The 19,091-nt window shown below is 41.0% G+C and overlaps 2 protein-coding genes across 5 annotated transcripts in view; one reads left to right on the top strand and one right to left on the bottom strand.

The window, feature by feature from the left end:
• The window catches only part of NCF4 (neutrophil cytosolic factor 4), a 53,623-nt gene that overhangs the window by 25,498 nt on the left and 9,034 nt on the right, over positions 1 to 19,091 (bottom strand). The window contains exon 1 of one of the 4 annotated variants that reach the window (XM_086887366.1): positions 10,070 to 10,702. The exons of the other annotated variants lie outside the window; for them this stretch is intronic. Within the exon in view, the coding sequence (XP_086743492.1) occupies positions 10,070 to 10,086 (17 nt within the window). The 5' untranslated portion in view covers positions 10,087 to 10,702. Of the gene's footprint in view, positions 1 to 10,069; positions 10,703 to 19,091 lie in introns of those variants that run through there. 4 annotated transcript variants of the gene reach the window in all.
• PVALB (parvalbumin) lies at positions 8,913 to 18,831 on the top strand. Its single transcript, XM_023935908.2, has 4 exons — positions 8,913 to 9,305; positions 11,341 to 11,473; positions 11,953 to 12,062; positions 17,241 to 18,831. Exons 1-4 carry the CDS (start codon positions 9,245 to 9,247, stop codon positions 17,267 to 17,269), a joined length of 333 nt encoding a protein of 110 aa, XP_023791676.1. The 5' UTR covers positions 8,913 to 9,244; the 3' UTR covers positions 17,270 to 18,831.

The raw sequence follows: 19,091 nt of genomic DNA, 5'->3' as shown, positions 1-19,091 counted from the left end.
GCAGAAAAATAACTGAGATTATAAATTTCAGAGGCAAAATGCTGCCAGCCAACACATCACTTGTGTCCTGCAAGTCTCTGCATCATCCACAAGCAAGCTATTAATGATCAATTTTCTGAAATATCTCATTCTTCTTCAAGACAGCAGTTTCTGTTTCCCAGTGAGATCAAACCTCAAAAGGCTTGGGAGGCTATTGCCTCTTACAAACAGCCATCAAAATACCAAAGCATGAGCCTAAAGTGCTGATGCATCTCGACCAAATGGATTGATGCTCTACTTCTAGATTACAGCACTTCTTTTAGCTACACAAGGAATATATACATAGTTCTGAAAGCAGGAATTCAAAAAGACCCTGCAATAGGGTGATTTTTGCAAGAGATTGCCACTGTGAGCCTTTTGGGGAGGAGAAACAATACAAACATCCAGGCAAAAAAAGAGTATGCCCATAATGAAGACCAATTCAGATGTGCAAAATATAAAAAACATAATGTAATTTTCTATTAAAATGGTTAGTCCAATAAATCTATTTGTGTTTTGCAAATATTTTTTTAAATAATAGGAATAAACTTTTTCACTTTCATAGGAAAATAAAGAAATCCCCATACATAAAATTACTAACAATGTGATGACTATCAGAAGGAATATCTGAAATAAAATTGTAAGAAGTTGAGATATAGTGGAAATGTCAGGGGAAACTTACTTCCCTTAGGAATATGTCTGTGAATCTTTCTTCAATATTTTTTTCTCCTGAACACAGAGGATAAGGACGTTACAAGAGACAAACTCAGATTTTCAATGTGACATTTACCTGAGGGGATCCCAGGTAAATTCCAGGCTTGCTGGACAAGCTAACACTTGAATGTCAGTCCATTCTCCTAAGAAGTTTAGAACAGGTAGCAAGAAGAGAGATTTCCTTCCTGTAATCTTTCTTTTAGGCAACCTAGAGATATAAAAAAGTGAAAGCAGGAGAATTCAGCATTTGGGTCAGATTCAGGCCATGAACAACAGGGAGATATTTTTTAGTGCAAATAAGGTAATTTTGTGTGTATTTGTTTATAAACAACTGGGCTGATGCTGTTCAACTCATTTCGTCAGGGTGATTGAAACGGCACTACAGAATAATGACTTTTATTTACTGTTATTCTCCTTAGCTGGATTCAAATCATCAGTTAAACTTGAGAAGACGCCTCATTTACCAATTGTGCAAATGGAAGAATTGTTTTCTAATGAAATATTGACAATTAATAAACAGCTGACACAACAGTGCTCCTGTTCTGGTAATAGTTATAAACTTCCTTATCTAAAAATTTCCACTTGAGATGTTGGCAGCAAAGCCCCAACTTGCCATTTGAGCATTTGAGCTATAAAATTCTTCACACTTGCTGTTAACTCAGAAAGATATGACTCCTTTACAAACCTTTGACTTTTAAATCCATCTCACTGGGCACTAACATCTCTGAAATGAATAAGTGCATTAATTTTTATTTTTTTAAAAAGGAAAAAATAATACAAGAAAAAACTCAAACAAACAACAGATTAATTAAAGAATTACTATTAAAATTTGGATTACCATAGGATTCTGGCTGCTAAAACTAAAGTCCAGTTTCCCCAAAAGCTGTTTACCCTGATCTAAATACTTTGACTGTTCTCCTACCAGCAGCCTAGTATAAATAGGAATAAGTAATGAAACCATCTTTCTGCTGTGCTAGTTTTTCTGGAATACAACCCCTGTGGTAATAATTACATGGGGCTTATCCATCCCAGCGTGAACACCACCAGAGTGTCAATTATGACAAATGTCTGGTACCCACAAGTGTCTGTAGTAAAGAAAACCAACTGTTTCCATTCGCTTAACCTTGGGGTCAGGGTTTCCCACTGGGACTAACAGCTTTTTTTCCTGCTGTAAATATCCTTTTGAAGTTGCTAGGATGTGTTATGATACACAGACCTACTCTTTCAGCACTTGCCTTTTTCTTGTTTGGTAATTTGAGCCTAACTCTCACCAGGGGTTTACACCTATCTCTGGTTTTTATTTGTATTATCCCCTTTGGGTGAGACATTTCGCTTTCTTTTCCACACCATTTGCAATACAAGCTGGGGAGTCCCCAAAGCCCACTGGTAGCATGGACTGGTAGTGACCTATTTCTTACCTCTGGGGTATCTCTTGCAGCTATTTGCTATCTTCAGCTTTTGAGACAATTACCAGAGGAATGGAAAAATCAGTAAAAATGGAACCACTGAGCTTTGATCCTAGGAATACAGACTTCCCTCAGGCAAAACCAAGAACAGGCTATTGCAGAGGAAATTATAATTACATATACAAAACAAAGGACATTTTCAGTAGTGTAGACAGTGACAGTGGACATAGATAAGTGTTTGGAGGAATGTAATTGCAAGGCAGTCCGATTATTACACCTTCCTCTAATCCTATCCCAAATCCCAACCATTTTGGCTCAGGAACTTCACAAGCTGGATGTGGCCTGTAGGAGTTTGATAACTTTCAGCAGATCTCTCTTCCATGAATTTGTCCACTTTCCTCTCCAGCACGTATAAGCACTCATCATCACAACGTCCTTGGCAGACTAAAGCTTCAGGTTGGTCATCTGGAAGAATTTCTTCCCTGAAAGGATGGTTAAGCATTGGAATGGGCTGCTGAGGAAAGTGGGGGAGTAACCATCCCAGGAAGTGTTCAAGAAACTACTGGATGTAGAACTTAAAGCTGGTAGTGTTCAGTCAAAGTCAGGACTTGATCTTGGAGGTCTTTTCCAACTTGAATGATTCTGTGATTCTACTACATCTTTAACAAATAAGGAAAATCTATGGGGAGCAAAAGATGGCTGGCTGGTATCCTTGAAGACTGAAGCTGCTTGTCACAACACAGCAGACACAGGAGATAGCAGCAGGGCAAACTTCCTGTTTTAGGATGTTATGCTACTGCTGTGATGATACCGTCACAAATTTTGGATACGTTGGCTGAAAGGGACCCAGAGCACCTTATTATTCAGATTACAGTTATATATGTGTGGTGGGGAAAAGGAAATTATAATGGATGAGCATCCCCAACTCCGTATCCTAAAGAGGAAACACAGCCCTAATTTTTTGTGAATGAACCTGATTGAGATGATAGTAAATATGCAACCACATTACCAAAACTGACAAGTGCAGTAACACAAACTTCCTCCCTAAAATCTACCATTTCACATGGGTGAAATTTCAGAATCTCAGTGACCCTATTGCCACAACTCTCCACACCTTCCAGCTTTGGGAAGACTTGTACAAGTAATCTATATGTGTCAGATTTTGATTGTATTCTTCTTACGAAAAGAAAAAAAAATCCCAACAACAAAATCCCTTTTAATTAATTAAATACTTGACATGTAACAGAGACCTCACTATATGCCCAATATGGTCATAAATCTGCTTCTCTCTTTGTAAATAAGCCTTATTAGGAGCTAACTAAAAGGATAAGAAAGGATTTCCACTAATCAGGATTGCTTTCACATGGCTGAATTACACAGAGGGATCACAATGACTGGCCCTGCACTTGCTCTCCTTTCACCAGTGGACAAATGCAGCCATCCAATGGAATGAAATGAAATGGAAGTCACAGCCCATTAGCCAAAAAGACAGTCCTACAATCCTTATCCGCTCTAAGCTGCCAAAGGAAGGTAAAAGAGAAAAGTTGTTCTGCCAGCTACCAAATGGAAATGAAGCATGCAGCTAACAACCATGAGATACTGGTATCTCTAAACAAGAATCTAATCTTGGGACTACACCAAGGGTTTATTAAATGGGAAAGTATAAGGCAAACCCCACATGACTGAATTTAGCAAACAGTATACTGTTGATGACTTGTACTGCTCCAAAGGCAACGCACCATTTGGTTGAAACATCTGGACCCACAAGAGCCAGCTACCTCACACTGTAATTATCACCTGCTCTGAGCTAGGGTATGGACACAGTGAGAAATCAAGAATGCTGCTGAAAAGTAGTATTACTTCCCATACTACTGTAGCACACTGAAAACTCAAAAACCACTACAGGAAGTGTAATAGAAAAAAAAAAAAAAATAAGGGAGAGAACACAAACGATTGAGTTAACCTTTGTCATGTTTGATTCAATAAAGCTGCCTCTTTAGAAATTATCTGAAGCTGCTGGAGTACTTCCAATTTATCACAGAACTCAGCATCTAAATTATACGGGCAGTAGAGAAATATTTTTAAATATTCCTATCCCATACATACCTCAATTATATTTCCTCACTTCTAGTGTCAATTAATCAAGCTAGAAAAATCAAAGCTCACTTTTGCAGCACCTGCCTTTCTCAAAAGATAATTTTCATTGTATCACAAAACCTTGGTTGCTTTTTAACCTAGGAAATGTTGGGTTTGACTGCTGAAACAGAATGTAACTTTTTTTTTTTTTTTACTCATAAATGTACTACAGATAAATGCAGTGCATAATCCTTTATAAAATGTTTTCCCTTTCCAAAAAAATGTTAAATATCAGGAAACATATCCCCAAATGGATTACAGAATGGCAAATACATTTCATAGGCATTTTTATTGTTGTTATTGCTTGACAGAGTAAAAATAGAAGTGTCTTCAAAGGTGTCTTTCTCTGGAATAAGCAACTCAGCATAAAGTCAATTTATATGCTGAAAAGGTTACAGTCAATGTATTATGGCTGTATATATAGGATCTCTTCATTCACAATTCCCTATCTTTCCCAAGAAATTGTAAATTTTTTAGACTTCTACAGCACCTTGCCCAATGGGGCCCTGAATGCAGATTTTGCATGCCCCTGTAAGTATGAGGAATCAGAATTACACAATTGAGTTTGCTGTTGCCTGCAGGAAAAAAAATACAAAAAAAAAAATACAAAAAAAAATACTGTATTTCCGACTTGCTTCAAGGCCGAGAGGTAAATCTGAATGTTGTAGCCTTCAGGTGCAGGAGGCAGTTTAGAGCTGTTCTATTTTGTTTCAAATAGTATCTGTCAAGGCTCAAGCAAGAAAAGGGCAAACTCGGGAGCCTATCTGTGCTTTCCCTCACGCCAGTGAGGGAGTTACATCTTCCCATTCCCTTCCTGAGCAGAGTCCCATCTCTCGAAATGAACCTTCTAATGCATCGTGATCTCCACAATGCCACTTCCACCTGATGTATGATTCATGGTCCTCTGCAAAACGTTTTCCCTTGCCAAAAAAACATTAAATATCAGGAAAAGTGTCCCTAGATGGATTGCACCATGGAAAATAGGCCTCAATAGCATTTTTATCATTGTTATTTGCCTATTTGTCGCTTAACAGCTGACTTGTACTGCTTGCCTCTCCCCTCGACATTGGAGTTTCATGTGGACCATCGGTTTGCCAATGTAATGGGTTTTCACAGCCAGGGGAAGGTAAGCGCCAAGGATTATTAATAGCGTTCCTCGATTAGTTAAGGGAAAGATAAATGTGACACCACCAACAAAACCCCTGAATATCTGATACCAGTGAGGAGTGGGTATCACCTGCCGAAAATAGAGCGAGAGAGATTATATAACTGGGGTTCCTACCCCGAGTTCCATCTCTTTTTGACCACCTCCCTATCTAACACCTTTTCAAGCGTGCTTACGAGAGGTACAAGAGGTAAGTAACAAGAAAATGCTCAAATTTCCACAGCAAACGTGGATTCACCAGCTCCGGGCAAGATGCAGGACCTTCGCAGATAAGGGGATCTTCCATCACTCCGTCCTCATTCCCCTTTCCATAAACAAAAGCCTGAAAACAAAAGAGATGCAAATCTCTCAAACACTGAGGAATGGCTTCCCGCAGAGAAGACTCCAAACGGGAAGAATGGATCATTAAAAGGAGTAAATAAGTGAACTCATTGAAGAGGAATGAGGAGAAAAGCAGGGGTGAAGGTGGAAATTACAAAACTGGGAAAGGGAGAAGAAAGTCAACGAGAACGAGAGAGAGGCCTTGCAAAGAGATTTTACTGAAATAGCCAGCTGTGAACCGAAGACAAAAAAAAACCCCACGATATCCAGAACATGTCTAGAAATGACACGTCTCCTTCTGCACAGATGATTGTAAGCGATGGGATGAAATCGCTCTCTTTGGGGAGGTAACTAGGAAGATAATGGAAATGTGTCACCATTTTTGCAAAGGACCTCCGTCTTTCTGTTTCAATTCTTGGTGTGAGGGCTTCGTGCTGCTCAGGAGATTCTCCCTGAATTGTTTGCTTTTGGCAAGGGTGGGCTGAGTTCTACTTAATTTATTTGGTCGTTTACTTAGTAACAATATCGTCATTCCGGCGCTGGTAGAAGGGGGAGTTGATCTACACAAAAGTTTTGGTTCAGACAACTTGGAAATCCACGGCGTGGATTTTGCAAATAGTTCGGGCAGAAAAATTGGCAAAATCTCAGAGATAAAGGAAAACGTGTCATTCATCTCGCAGGGATGATGAGAAAAAGATGAAGGGTCAAGTGAGAAACTGTCAATTCGTGAAACGCCTTTTTTATTAGAATAACACTTTTGACTACAGGTTGATGGTTAAAAGCTTCTGGAAATTTGCTAGCTATCCTTGAAGAGAAACTGCTGAGGCTGGAGCTGGGCCTCACCGCTCCTCCATGAGATCCCAGCCGGCCGCTTCGCAAGCCCTGTGTCCCCGCTTTCACCTTTCTGCCTGCGGAGGGTACGCACGGCTTCTGAGCCGGGGGAAATGTTATTTACGCTCTACAGATGGCTCCACCTGATCTGAAGCCTCATTTTTCTGACACCTCTCACTTTTCGCCTCCACAGCACGATTAGGCCGTAGAGGGCTGACGGATCCGATGACGGAGGGAAAGCGGGGCAGTTCGCGCATCGTTAGGGATGCGGAGGCAGCCGCCGGGCTCCCGCCCGCAGGACACAGACAAGGAACGCGCCTCTGGCCGGTTCGCTTGGCATGAGGCTACTTAAGCTGATCAGCGTCTGCCAGCACAGCAGGCAGAGCTGTGCACCGCCTCTGCCAGCCACCAGCTCGAGTTCCCCCCGAGGGCAGCCTTCCAAATGGGCTCTGCCTCGTCAGCAGAGCGGGGTTAACACCGAAACACGAGTCACCCGCTAGGAGAGAGCATCTTCACCGGCGGGTGGCCAGGTGCGTTCCTCTTCGTAGGGACCTAAAGGGAAGCTCTGTGGCTCAACAACACCTTTGCAAAAGATTCGCAAGAAAGCGGAAAAAACCTGCGGAGACTGAGGCCCAACTCTTCTTCAGACTGCACCGACGCTGCTCGCAGCAAAGCTGGGAAGGCAGATGGCGATGTAGCATTGGGCCGGCGGGGTCTGCACTGGGAGCAAGAAGAGATTGTCCTCTCTTTCCTCAGTTAAGGAAAGGTAAAGGGACGTCAATTTCATAAGACATGACACATTGATCTCTGACAAATAGCTGCATATTGATGGGTCCGCACTTATCCTACGTTTAAAACGGACTACCAATAAATAGGGTTCTAGCCCTGAATTCCACTAAAGCAAGAAACCCCAGTACCCCGAGTGCTGTCTTTACTGCACCCTTCCACCTCCCAGCTCCAAAAGAACGGCTGAGCCAGAATGACCCATGCAGGAAGGGGCACAGAGCTCTTCTGTGGGGCTGCTGTTTATCTCGGTTCAGCATCCCAGTGCTCAGCTCCTCTGTCCCTGTAGAACAGGGAAGGATGCGTTCAGCCTAAGGAGAGTGACTTGGCTCCACCATCCATCTCCTTGTTTGTCCTTGGAGAAAACTAAGCATCTCTTACATCTCGGGAAATAAAAGGAAAAGGGAGGCCGGAGAGAAAGTTCCAACGGGAGAAAAAAGACAGTTCCTGCCACAATGAAGAGACGATCTTTAGGAAAGAAAAGAAGGAAAAAACAAGGTGGGGGGGGGACTCCAATGTCCCCTCCTGCTCCGTCCTTCTGCGTTCGGTGTCATGGTAATGACTTACCCATCATAGTTGAACTTGGGCCGTGGGGAAAAAAAAAAAAAAAAAGGGATGGGGCTCGTACTCTTCAAAGCACAGAGCAATTATCGACAGCACAACCCGAGGTTCTGCACCAGCCGCCCCCTTTCCAAGGCTGCTCTCCGGCGGCCCCATTCAGAGCAGAGGTGTGACTGTGGCAGCAGGACCGGGCCGTACCCGTGGATCGCGCCTGGGGATCTCGCTGCCACCGCTCTGTCCTCCCCCGTCTCTCCTGGAGCAGCGATGCCAATACTCCTGCAGAGATCTGCCCTACTACTGGGCCCTAACCTTGGCTACCTCAGCCTAATGGCTCCTGCCCAAACTGAGAGAAAGTTGGACTACTTACCATATTTTATGTGAAAAATGGGCACAGATCCTTGGAGAGAAAAAAAAAAAAAACCAAAACCCTAGAAAACACATTACAAATCCTAAATGCTTTCTTTTTTTGACTCTAATGGGAAGTGCCTGGTCCTGCCTGAGAAACCCACTACCGCACAGGAGCTCCTCACGAGTGTGTTGTCACCTCGCATCTCGTTTTGCCATACCCTGTCGCGGAAGATTCTGCAGCATATTGTGCATTACAAACGGGATCCGTAGGATTCGCTGGGATGTGATAATTAATTCAGTGAGGATGATGCTTAATATGGACTGGCCCGAAAGAAACAAGGTCTAAAAGGAATATGTGTGTGAAGGGGAGGGGGAAGGGAGAAGGGGGAAATGTTTAAAGTGGTTGAAGGATAAGGCAAATGTTCAAAAGCTACATTACATTTGCTTCCCGACCTCAAGAGCAGCTTGAAGCTTGGCATATGCTGCAGTTCCTTACTCGTCACCGAATCTAACTGGTAAAGCTCATCCTGACTTACTAAAGGAAAAGGCTCTGCTCTGCACCACTAGTTTGTCCACTGCACCCGAGGACTTGACCTTGGCAAAACTCTTTCTCCAGCCGGTATCACAGCAGACTCTGGCACTGTTCCAGTAAGGCTTAGGCTCCAGCCTCCCAGGGAGCGACCCCCACCCGCATCCTCCCCCACCCCAGTCCCCACAGAGGCATCCCCGTGCCCTCTCTTTAGCTGAACCCTCACGGCTGTGGACTACTTGGTGCTCTGCAAACTGGAGAGCGACAGCCCACAGCACTTATCCACGCAGAGCTATAGAGCTGGCACAGGTCCAGCCTTTCCCGGTGTGCCATCCCCACACAGCACTGCAGCTTTGGTCATATGAGCAGAAATGATGAGAAAAGCACTTTTTAATCTTTTCGCACTTGCTTCCCTGTTCAAACAGTTGCAGGATGGCTATGACTGACTTGCTCAGCGCTGAGGATATCAAGAAGGCTGTGGGAGCCTTTTCAGGTGAGTGCTTTTTTCTATTTTTTTTTTTCTTCTCTCTTTTACTCCTTTCATCTCTTCAGGTTAGGATAGCTGTGCATTTATTTCAGCTATGGGAAGATTAGAGGAACTAGCTAGACAAAATTTCAAATGAGGATGTGTTTTCAGATGTTCAACGAATGCCTCTGACAGGTTTATGAAGTACAAGGCTGCATCCTCAGCAAAGTTGTCCTGCACATTAGGGAGGTGAAATGTTTATTTTAAAGGAAAGTAAGCAGTAACTGCGGACAGACTTTGCCTCTACTAAGAGGATACTTTCAAAGGGAACAAACCCCTCGGCGAACCAAGCTGCATTATATCTTGGTGTGGGATAGAGAAGTCAGCAGTGGATGTCGGCAGCTTCCCTCTCACTCCTGAAATTTAGTTTCAGATGTTACAGAACTGCTGTTTCCCGTTTCAAGGATATAAGAAACCACTCTTGTGCTTCCTATGCAGTATCCCCGGGAGGGCTTTGCTTTTCGGGATGGACAGAAGGCAACAGTAGAGCAAGCGGGAGCACTGCTCGACTGCAGGGGCTCCCTGCAGGTCGAATGGCTGCAGTGGTCCACACTTCCCTCTCAGACTCCTCCGAGTATCAGATGTTCCCCACCGCTCTCACTCATCGCGACCCCCGAACTGACAGCAAACCCTCCTGGTGCTTACAGAGATTCAGGCAGTTAAGGATGCTCCCAAAGAAAGGCAGAAATGGTGCTCCGGGATGCGCGCTATGCCCCCCTCCCCCAAACTACCTGGCTGACCGCACCATCCCGGGGAGCCGCCTCTGTCTGTCCTGCTCTGTGCGATGACCTTCCCGAACAGACAGAAGCGCAAGAGCCGCTGAGCCTGGCTCCGCTCACAAGCCGGAGAGTGAGAGGGAGCGACAAATTGCTTTGCTGGATCCAGCAGCTGTTTTACTCATTAGCTTCCATTGTTCTATGGCCATCTCCAAGTCCCGGAGCAGATGCAATTAGCAGCAACTAATGACAGATCTCAGTCAGGCAGATCACGGAAGACCGAGCCTCCTTAATTTTATGTAATGGGAAAATTTAATGCGGCGGGAATAAGAACGCATGAGGAATGGAAAAAAAAAAAAAAAAAAGTCCACCGCACGTTTTGGAGGTCACTGCGTGCTATTTCTAATCCACATCTCAGTTGTTAGGCTACCTGGGTGGGACAAAAGCGGCTGCGGTTAAAGGACGAGGGAGGTGGAGCAGGTAAATGGGCTCCGATTTCAAGGGCTCCGGGTTGTTTGTTTCTTTCCTCCCCGGAGACAGCTCCTCACAAGGTCTTGCGAGGCAGCCCGTGCAGCGCTCCCTTGCAGTGTCTGAGCTCACACACACACCACGACTGCACATTCCTTCCGCGGTTGAAATGCAAACACTGATTTCTAGTAAGTCTCCAGGAAAAAAAAACAAAAAAAAAACAGACAGTGCTCTGAAATATTTCTCGTTAATGCTTGAGCACGAGCATTTTTTAGGGTATGTTTTTGTTGTTGTTGTTGTTGGTTTTTTTTTCCAGGGGTGGAAATGTCAAAAAGTGACAGCTATCTAATAGACTGCTCTCAGATGTCTGTTCCAGTGTAAAACTTAGCCAAAAAAACCACAAACCAATAACAAAAACAAACAAACAAAAAACCCAACCAAACAAGAAAACCAAAAACAAAAACAAAAAAAGGTTTAAGGCACTGAAATGAGACCAAGCACATTAGACCTCAGCTCCCAAAGCTCCCAAGTCTATCACAGACTTCTTGTGTGACCTTGGGCAAGTCTCATCCTTCTGTAGCTCAGCTCTTCATCTGAAAAACCGAGATATTGCCTCTCTGCCCCACTGTTTATTTCCATTAGCACCTGTGAAGCACGGACGATTACACTGAGTACACCCAGCACCTACCAAAGCTGTGCTCCACTGTTCCTCCCGGGGCAGGAAAAACAGCAAGCACGGAAGAAAACCACGGGTATGTGTTGGTGTGTGTGTTTCAATGACTTTTCTAAGCAGTTCTCTGGTTTTTCATCTCTTACAGCGGCTGAATCTTTTAACTACAAAAAGTTTTTCGAGATGGTAGGATTGAAAAAGAAAAGCCCAGAAGACGTGAAGAAGGTTTTCCATATTCTTGATAAAGATCAGAGCGGCTTCATTGAGGAGGAAGAATTGAAGTAAGTAAAGTTACATCCCTCTCAAATATCCCCACCTAAGGACTCTAATTTCCTGTGGGTTATTTTTACAAGACTCTAGGTAGTAACACACAGCTCAAACTCTTGACTAGTATTTGTGTGCTACGCCAGTTGTTTGCTGAGCACATCATCTAAAGAGTGTTGGAGATAGCTAGTTGCCACTTGGATTGTGGGATCCCTGAAACACATGAATGGTCAATACCTTACAGGTAGTTCTTCAGCCAAATGCAATGTCAGAGTAAACTACTTCTGAATGTTAAAGAAGGTCAACAACAGAAGACACAACGCTGGATTCTAACTTGTGTCTAAAATCAGTGGTACAAATAAATATGAAGTGCAATTGTTCTGTGGAAAAAAAAAAAACCACAAACCAAAACAAACAACAAACCAAACCAAAAACAAACAAACAAACAAAAAAACCAAAACAAACCTTCCTTTTTTTTCCTATTCGTCCTTCCTAGGTTTGTCCTGAAGGGCTTTACCCCAGAAGGAAGAGACCTATCAGACAAAGAAACAAAGGCACTTCTGGCTGCTGGAGATAAGGACGGTGATGGTAAAATTGGCGCTGATGGTATGTAATTAAAGGAGTAAACTTTGACAGTAACAACCGAATGTTACCCTTACACACAAGAACTGAGGAAACCCAGGAATCACGGGGGGCTGTGACCTTCTGAAGGGCAAAAAGCAGTTTGGGTTTAATGAATGCCAAGCCCTGCTCCATTTGCCATGCCTTGCTTGGAGGCGTTAGAGGAAGAGGAGCCGAGTTGTGACACTAGAGGGGGCAGGAGCTCCCAGAACCCGGCTGTGGGTCGGGCACTCCGCAGCGCAGGACTGAGTACCCAGCCAAACTCTACCTCAATTACTGTAATTTCTCTGGTGATATCAACGGAGTAAGGATCAGGGCACTATGAGTTCAGGGACTGAGGCTTGACTACAAAGCTTGGAAAGAATAATAGCTGAGCGCCAGCATTTCTGCTTGATGTTACGTTAGCAGGAAAGTAGTTCATGACTTAGCAAAGCAATGCTCTTAAAATTCAAAGTACACCCATTTTGCTACAGAATTTCTATACAATAACAGTCTATCCAGCTTATGCTAGTGTTTACGTGGGCCTTCACACCTAAGAAAGCTTGTCACTCCCTTTTACTGAATATGAGAAATACAAGAAAAGAACAATTTTTCCTCTCACAGCATTGCTTAAAAAGCTAGTCCTGTTTTCTATTCCCCCTTGGGATGAATCAGCTTAGCCCACATACAAAATTTCTCCTTTTTTCTCTTTTTTGGAGGTAAGAGTGAATGAAACACACTGAAGGAGACAAGAAAAGATGCAATTCTAAACTAAAGCTTTCCTCATTGCAGGAGATAGAAGTTTGTGGCCAGAGTACTAAATCACCTAGAGAGCAGGCAATTGCTAGGGTTTTGACATATCAATAAGCCATATAATAAGTTGAAATCTAAAAAATACCTAAACCCCCTCATATCTCTCTGTGTTTAACTAATCTCTGATATTTTTCAAAAATGTTATCTCAAAAAAATAAAAAGGTCAATTAAAAGAGAAATAAAAAGCAAAGTTAACTAACACACTCTGCCAGCTTAGAAGATGACACACAAAGTCAGCCACTGACATATCAGTCAGGTGATGCACACTGGCATATCAGTGACTATGGCCATGTTCCTAGACCAAGCCTCTTAATTTCTCCAGTCATGACTATATGAAGGCTTAGGCAAAGCTCCTACACTTCAGCAGTGTCACTGAATCCAGTGTGAGTGCCATTTCTTGGAACTTCATATTCTTTATTACATAGGTCTTCTTTATACACATTAAAATAAGTGTTAGTAGTACTAAAATCACTGAGCAAGTGTTTCAAAAGAAAACTTTATTCAGGTAAGTAAGCTTACAGCTGATCCACCAGCCTTAGATAAATTTTCAGCTATTCCAGAAGGCTGCAAATCAAAACTAGCTTTAATTGGAATAAAAGAACAATATTGCATAATGATTTTGGCTTGTACAGGAAAATACAGGATTAACCTTTATATTTAAGACTACCATAACTTTTTTCTTCAAAACAATGCCTGAAACCCAGTATACTGGAATAAAGCAATATGAAATGCCTCTTCTCCTTATCTCTTTCTTCTGCAGCTTTTACTGTTCCCTAACTTTAAAATGGAATTACTCTGTGTTTACACTTGATAATGAGAAGAGAATGATGTGGCTTTTTTCTATTGATTCTTCTGACCATATCCCTAGGTACAACACTACCAGTTTCTTACCCATTTCTTAAATTTGACTTTAACAGCCAATTTTTACATCAGAAAGGACTGAAATACGTAAAAAAACTTAACAGGATGAGGATGAGTAGGATACTTCCAGATACTTCCCAGCTTATGCTTCGGCCCATAAATCCAATTCAAGACTATAAATGCAAATGTAAATAAAACATCAAGTCATAAATGTACCTCACACTCATATGCAGTATTGCAATGCTGTATTCCTTTTGTGAACCAATTTTGTTTCCTGCAGCTGAATTTTCAGGCTTTACTTCCACTCTTTGTTTCAAACATCTACTTCCTAAATCACTAAACGATGGCAAACAAGCAGCCTTTCACAGGGGTTAATGTTAATTCTCCTGATGGCCCCTGAATGCTGTCCCTCAGGAGCCCACAGCAGTTGTAAGAACTGATCTTTAGGGATTTTTAACACCACAGAGACAACTTTCTCAGACGTATCATCACAAACATTAATCCCAACCTAATCAGCCTTCTTCTAGCCGGGGTCTCACATTACAAATTTTCTCTTATATCTCTTGCTTTAAACCTTTTCTCATTCCTGCAAGACCATTCAGCTCTGAAATAGCTTCAGCAGTTTACCTCTTGTCTGATCACGGTTTGAACTTGAGGCCAATGAAGCAAAGAGCTGAAAACTTGCAGCTAGTTCCTGTAAGATGTGACCATTTTCTGTGCAGTGTCAAACCCCCTCCATATTCCACCAATGTGGTCAGGAGATGATGAATCTGAGAAAAAATTGCAGCTCATGGCCAGGTTACCCCATTACACAAGCAACCTTAGTTTCCACATCAGGCTGAAAAATGATGCTGAAGCAGCTCTAGTAGCTTCAGGAAAATATTTCTTTTCCTTTATTTCTTTTATAAGAAAGAGGAAAAAAAGTATGAAAATTTCTAGTCATCATATTGTTTTAAATCTATTTTGTTTATTGGCATTGGACATGCACATTGTGCTTTTTAGTTTCTTGATATTAATAGACTTGAGAAAATACATAGAGAACTTTCAAAGATCATCCACTGTAGGCAACACAAATCCATATTTGTATCCCTGTATATCAGAATGTTGAAAAAGCCATAACAAAAAACAAAAAACAAACAAACAAACAAACAAAAAAATTTGGAATTCCTTCTTTTCTTATCCTGCTTTGTGCTCTTGTATCTTCCAAAATATATTAGTATAAGTCATTAGTTATAAAGTTTCCTAAACAGACTTGCTGTTGTAAAGAAAATGTAAAAAACACAGTCTGGTGAGAGAAATCATGAGCCTACAACATGTCCTCTGTAATCATGTCTGTCATTTCAGTAAAATACCAGAGGGCATGCATTAGGCTGGTATATAGTACTAAACTTTACTGAACACAGTGAAACAGTCCTCTCCTTTTAAGTCAGAGCTTTGATACAAAACAGCTAGTAAATTATTTTACATGACAAAATGGTCTAAATCCTTGCAATTTAAAGCCACTATTTGTGCAAAGAAAGATATAACTTAATTTTGTTTGGAAGGGTAACTACAACTGGAAACAATGATATACTAAATCACAAGGATTCCCTTACTAACAGGCCAGTGAGAGGTAGTAACCATTTACAAGGGAATGATATATAGTGCATTATCTCAGAAGTTTTGCATATATAAGTACACTTTGTAACAATGCTTCCACAAGCCACCTGTGGTTGGACTAACCCTCATGCAAAAATGAGTACTGAATTAATTTAGAAGATTATTCAACTGGAACATCTTTGAAATATTTAAAATACATTGAAAATCCTGGGAAAAGTGAAATTGTTGCAATTATGCAAGAAGGAATATTTTATGGCTTGCTGGCTATCAGAAAATACCTGTGAAATATATTGCTATTAAGTGATAATAGTACTATCAAAATGTATTATAGAAAATAGTTGGTTGCAAGTCTGAATAACCTTTTCCAAACATATTCTGTAGACACAAATGATTATAAAAGGTATTTAATTTAGCTGTAGTAAGTATGACAACTTGTTTTAACAGTATATGCATAGTTAGTTTTCCCTTTTGGAAAGGTTTGATCCATTGCGGTTCATGTTTCTCTCTGCGGGACTTATTCACACAGAGATTTAATAATCATAGCCTTTCTCCTTTTCTGCCCAGAATAGTTGGGGTTTTTATCACAAGCACTTTATGTTATCTCTTAAATTCAGTTTGCAACACTTTCAGTCTATGTACCCACCATGTACAGGATTTATACATGTTTTGTGTTAAGTAATCTGCATCACTAATCCTAATTTGGATTTACATCTTTCAAAACGATGGATAAATTTGGAATTAATTTAAACCCTCTGACATTTTTTATTTCTCAGTCTGGTTTGTCTGCATTTGGCAACATGTATTTTGGACACACCATCAAAAGTGCTATCTGTTTGCACACAACAGTCAATTATGATCTCACATGTTTAGAGATAAGCATTTTTCAACTGAACACTAGAATATTCTTTAAAATGCCTAATTTTCATCTTCTATCTTTTTCAGTTGCCAGACTTTACTCTTCATTATGTCAAACTTCAGTAATTTTTTCTTGAGCCTTTACAGACTACTGCATCCCCTATTTGTCATTTTCCTCTCAGCTGATTATGTTAAAACCATAAACCACTCTCTCTGCATATCCTCTAATCCCTTTATCATCTTTGTTGCCCTTCTTGGGATTCCCTCCAGTCTGTCATTTTCAGTGCTCTGAGGCACATACAACTGTGCAAGGTATTCTCATGTGTAACTCTTCCAAGGTTAGATGGAGTTAGGAATTATAACCAGGCAGCTATTCACCAGGATACAAATGTGCCTTTTCCATGCTTTATCTCCCTGCTGAAAGGCATTATATACACTAAAATAACCCCAAACTGCAGATAGATAAGTTTATGTAAATATTATGGATGTACCACTAATAAAAGCCAGAGGGTCAAATCCTGGCTCTCTTGACACCACAGGAATTTTTCTAATTCTTACAACACAGTCAGAATTGCTACATAGGTTGGTATGAGCCTTCTGTTTTTGTAATCTGTCATTTTCACTCAATTTACAATTACAAAATTGAGTTTAAATGCAATAGAATTATAATATGGGACATGAATACTTTGAAAGTCTCATTAATGATTCTCTTTGCCAAACTGTGATAGAAAGGAAATTTATCTCACTGAAAGATTAAATTTCTAGTTCTTGCCTTCATCCCATTGAGATTTACAAAGAAATAACTGAGAACTAATCAAGTTCTTCAGATGAAGAGTGGTAGAAGTCTTACAGTCTGGCATGTATAGCATTTCTCCCTTTCATTTCACTGTAAGATTTCCCAAATCATACTTTCCCTTTAATTAACTTGGATTTCTTTGCTCTTCTTTATTGTGATATTTCTGCTACACCAATGACTCTGTATTCCTTGTAATATGCTTCCTCCTTCTTTAAATTTTGTTTTTTAAAATATTTTTTAAAATTCTTTCCTTTCTCCAGAATTTGCAACTATGGTGGCTGAATCATAAAGGCTTTGACCAATGCAAACCCTTCACCCACCCTTCACTGCCCAATTCCAACCACCTCCTGCTGACTGCTTTGGCTCCTGTTCTATTTATTTATGTTATTTTATACTCCAGCTCTGTTCTCTGCAATCCTGCAACTCTGTAATTGTGCTGAAAGACACTGTTAAAATAATAAAGGTCACATCAATCTGGGCTTTCTTCTCTCTCACTACAACTTGTTTCTTATTTCATGTAGGCTTGGCACACACTGAGAGAAAACGTTACTTGTTTTGTTTTGGTTTTTTTTGTTTCCTGACATCCCTGCTGCTTTATCCCTAGCTAGGGTAAAGTAGGAAGAAATTTAAAAAAATTATTTGGGATAAAACATGCATATAGTAAGTCATTCAGTCCAAGTCCTGAACTGTGGCAAAACTGACTGCATTATTTTTAAGCCATCCCTGCTAAATGGATGTGTACTCATAGCGTGGAAAATCTCTAGTGATGGAAAATCTCTAGTGATGGCAATTACCCAACTTCATTTGGCAGTTTGTTCTTCCAACTTAATCAGTGTTATAGCAAAAAAGTATTTCCTAATATTTAAACTACATCTCCCCTGCTGCATTTTGGTGATCAGTAAGTTGATCTGTATAATTTTTTAAATTTACCCAGTGCAGGGGGATTTTTGCATAAAAGGTTTGACAGGAATATCAGTTGGTGCCAATCATACATGAAGATAACTTCATAAATTATTAAAAAGTAGTCACTTCTGAAACACAGGGTATGTTTACTAGTAGTGTTACACAACTATCTAGGACAGGAAGAATGGCATACTCACAAGAAATAACTATGAATTTCAGGAGAAAGAACACCGAGATTCAGGTGTGATGCTGCAGTTGATAATCCTACTGTTAAAACAGTAAATCAGAAAATCCCATCAAAAAGATTTTATTCAAAAACTTTACCAGGGAAGTGAATGTCTTCTTTGGAATTATATATAGGAAACTGAGACTTATGCTAAGGAAATTATTAGCCAATAGTAAGCCTATGACAGAGCTCAAAACTTATTTCCCAAATCCTGTTCAGTAACTTTGGCACCAATCTTATGCTTTTTACCAGTGTTGTTGGGGGCGTTTTGCTTTTAAAGCAAAGACTAAAGCAAGGGGAAAATATTTTCAGGCAACATCTCCCCAGCAACTTGACAAAACATTGATTATTACTGCAGTATAAAGAAAGCGTATTTTCCATTTCTGTATTCCAAACTATTCCCTGCAGCAATAATACCTTATTCAATTTAGATTTATTATCACCAATTTAGTGGAGACACAAAGATAAGGCTGAAACCCTGTCATCATCCCACTGTACAGAATACCATCCTCTGCCACAGCGATTACCCAATGCTACTCGGGAAGCCAATACACGTTCCCTAAAGCCATTCTAGATCCTCACTCTGTAGTAACTCGCAAGGAAGACTTTTTGCTGAAGATGCTGTGCATTCAAAAGAAACCCTTTGGTTTTGCACACTGTATATACGGTTCTGAAGGATGTATTGATTTTTAAGTATTCTAAATAAAGCAAATGAAAACGGATTGCGTTGAAGCGAGTTTATTTGCTGCTTTTTCTCGGCAGCTGCTGACCTCGCGTGGCAATAAAACCACATTACAGGAGCGCACAGGGCTACCGAAAAGGCACCACGCTGCTGCAGCAGCGACAGTGAAGGGCCGGGGAATTCGAGAACCGACATAAAAGTCGCTGGATAAACAAAGCCCTTTATACTCCCTTTTTATTCTCTGAAGCTGCAAGGATTTGTATTTTAATGCTTCACTGGATGGCACGAAAGCTGAGATTT

The sequence above is a fragment of the Cyanistes caeruleus genome, chromosome 4 (assembly GCF_971803275.1).
Source record: "Cyanistes caeruleus chromosome 4, bCyaCae1.hap1.1, whole genome shotgun sequence".
NCBI classification, from domain to species: domain Eukaryota; kingdom Metazoa; phylum Chordata; class Aves; order Passeriformes; family Paridae; genus Cyanistes; species Cyanistes caeruleus.
The sequence above is the reverse complement of the archived record's forward strand: the minus strand, read 5'-3'. Positions and strand labels throughout refer to the sequence as shown.